This window comes from Temnothorax curvispinosus, unplaced genomic scaffold (genome assembly GCF_003070985.1).
Source record: "Temnothorax curvispinosus isolate PA1 unplaced genomic scaffold, ASM307098v1 QBEX01002808.1, whole genome shotgun sequence".
Classification (NCBI taxonomy): Eukaryota; Metazoa; Arthropoda; class Insecta; order Hymenoptera; family Formicidae; genus Temnothorax; species Temnothorax curvispinosus.
In genome coordinates this window covers 1-1,858 of record NW_020212588.1, presented here as the reverse complement: position 1 = coordinate 1,858, position 1,858 = coordinate 1, and the positions used below count along the sequence as shown (strand labels likewise).

The 1,858-nt window shown below is 41.3% G+C and overlaps 1 protein-coding gene across 2 annotated transcripts in view; it reads right to left on the bottom strand.

Moving 5' to 3' along the window:
* Positions 1-1,852, bottom strand: part of LOC112451923 (dnaJ homolog dnj-5) — a 4,235-nt gene extending 2,383 nt beyond the window's left edge. For both annotated transcript variants that reach the window (XM_025011825.1, XM_025011827.1), the window contains exon 1: positions 179-1,852. In XM_025011825.1, the coding sequence (XP_024867593.1) occupies positions 179-1,707 (1,529 nt within the window). In that variant the 5' untranslated portion in view covers positions 1,708-1,852. The remainder of the gene's footprint in view (positions 1-178) is intronic.
* Positions 1,853-1,858: the final 6 nt, after the last annotated feature.

The window sequence follows — 1,858 nt, the reverse complement described above, 5'->3', positions numbered from 1 at the left end:
GCGCGCGCGCGTGCGTGTGTGTAAAAGATACATGTGTATAAGATAGTCGTTCTCTCTCTCCCTCTCGTACGTGCGCGTGCCAGAAAGAAAAAAAAAGACACTTGTATACCGGTATGAGATGGAGAGAATATCTGATATCTCGCGCAAGTATTTAATTGTGTTATGTGTCGATACTTACAGCTGAATAACCAGGTTGGCGCTCATGCTAACTACATCGGAGATTAAATGTAGTAGCCAATAAAAGATTTTCAATAGAATTTTGCTCCAACGAGTCGCGTACTTATTCAAGTTTTTATATAAATCTTTAATAGAAGATTCTCTGTTTTCCCTTTTTCTGCTTCTTTGTCCCTTCTTAATCTGCTGCTGAGCCTTCTCGGCTTGAAAACGTTTAGGATTTTTCTCCTTGAGTGTCTTCTTATCCTCTTTAGTGACTTTATTTATAATTTGTTGATTCTTTTCTATTTTTTCAGACGAGACCGTCTGACTGGATGTATTGATTGTATTCAAGTTATTGTTTATCTGTATCGGACGTTTCGGAATATTTCCCGCAGTTTTCGGATTACTGTTTTGTACCTTGGTATTGTTAAGAGTCTCGTTCTTTTCTGCTTTCTTAGACGATCTCTTATCAGATTTCTTCCTTTCCGAATAAAACTGATCAGTTCTATCGAAAGCGTTTATCTGACGAGAATCGGTGGACTGTGAACCGAGGTTGTCGAGCGACACCCACCGTCTTGGAAGGTTGGAAGAATTTTTTTCTAAAACTTTTCTAGAAATTTGCATTTTCGGAGAACTGTGATCGTCGCTACCAGAAGAGTTCTGTCTTTTCAACAGCGCGGGCTTATTTTTGGTCTTGACATTTTTGTTGGAAATTTTCTTGCCTGCCATCTCGATTATTTTCGGTTTCACGGGCTGAACCGTCAACGGAGACGACGAAGTTGGTGCAGATTTTGTTAAAACGTCCGAGTAAGAAGGTCGCATAGGTTTCACTTCGGCCACCATCCTTGGTTTCTTGTATTGAGAGTCCGATATATTTCTAGAAGGTAAATCTTCGCCTTCTCTTACATCCCGTACAGCTTGCGGTACGGGTGTGATATTAGGAGACCCGCCAAACGGACTGTAAGTACCAGATTGGTTCGGCACCCAATTTCCAGCTACATTGTCGATCAGCCGTTTCCCATTAACGTTTGGATTTGGCATCTCGGATGCTACGGTCATACGTTGAGCGTTGAAAAGCCCATACTCCTGATTAACGATGTTTTGATTAGAGTAAGGTGTCACGTTTGAAAGACAACATTGTTCGGCCATAATTTGAGAGGCGTTTCCATAAACGTTTATATAGTTGCCACCTCTGACATTAATAGTACCGATTAAACCAGTATTCTCGATAATGCCTAGGTGATTTACTGTTGCCTGTGATGAAAAGTACATCGAATCGGTGGTCGCAGCATCGTAGTTGGGCATATCTTGCATGTACAGAGACGTCGGTGTCATCGGTGTCACTGGTTGTATTCCAGGATTAGAATGTATGGGTTGACTGGCAAGGTGATGTCTAGCTTGTCCAGGTACGTAATCTCCCCAATTGCGAGAGGTGGCTTGCTGCGGAGGAACGCTGAACTGAGCATAATGACCGTTTGAACCTTCAAAATCTGGATTCCTAATTTCGATAATCTCATCCAAGGACATGTGGGTTTGTTGTTGTTTCGCCATATTGATTTACCTCTCTGTGAAGACAAAGCGAAACGAGCAGATATTATTCGGATACGTTACAGTGTCGTTTACAAATGTTTTATTTGTATTTGACAAAGCGACAAAACAAAGTAAATGCTGCACTTGATTCATACTATCAAGTGCTATAACA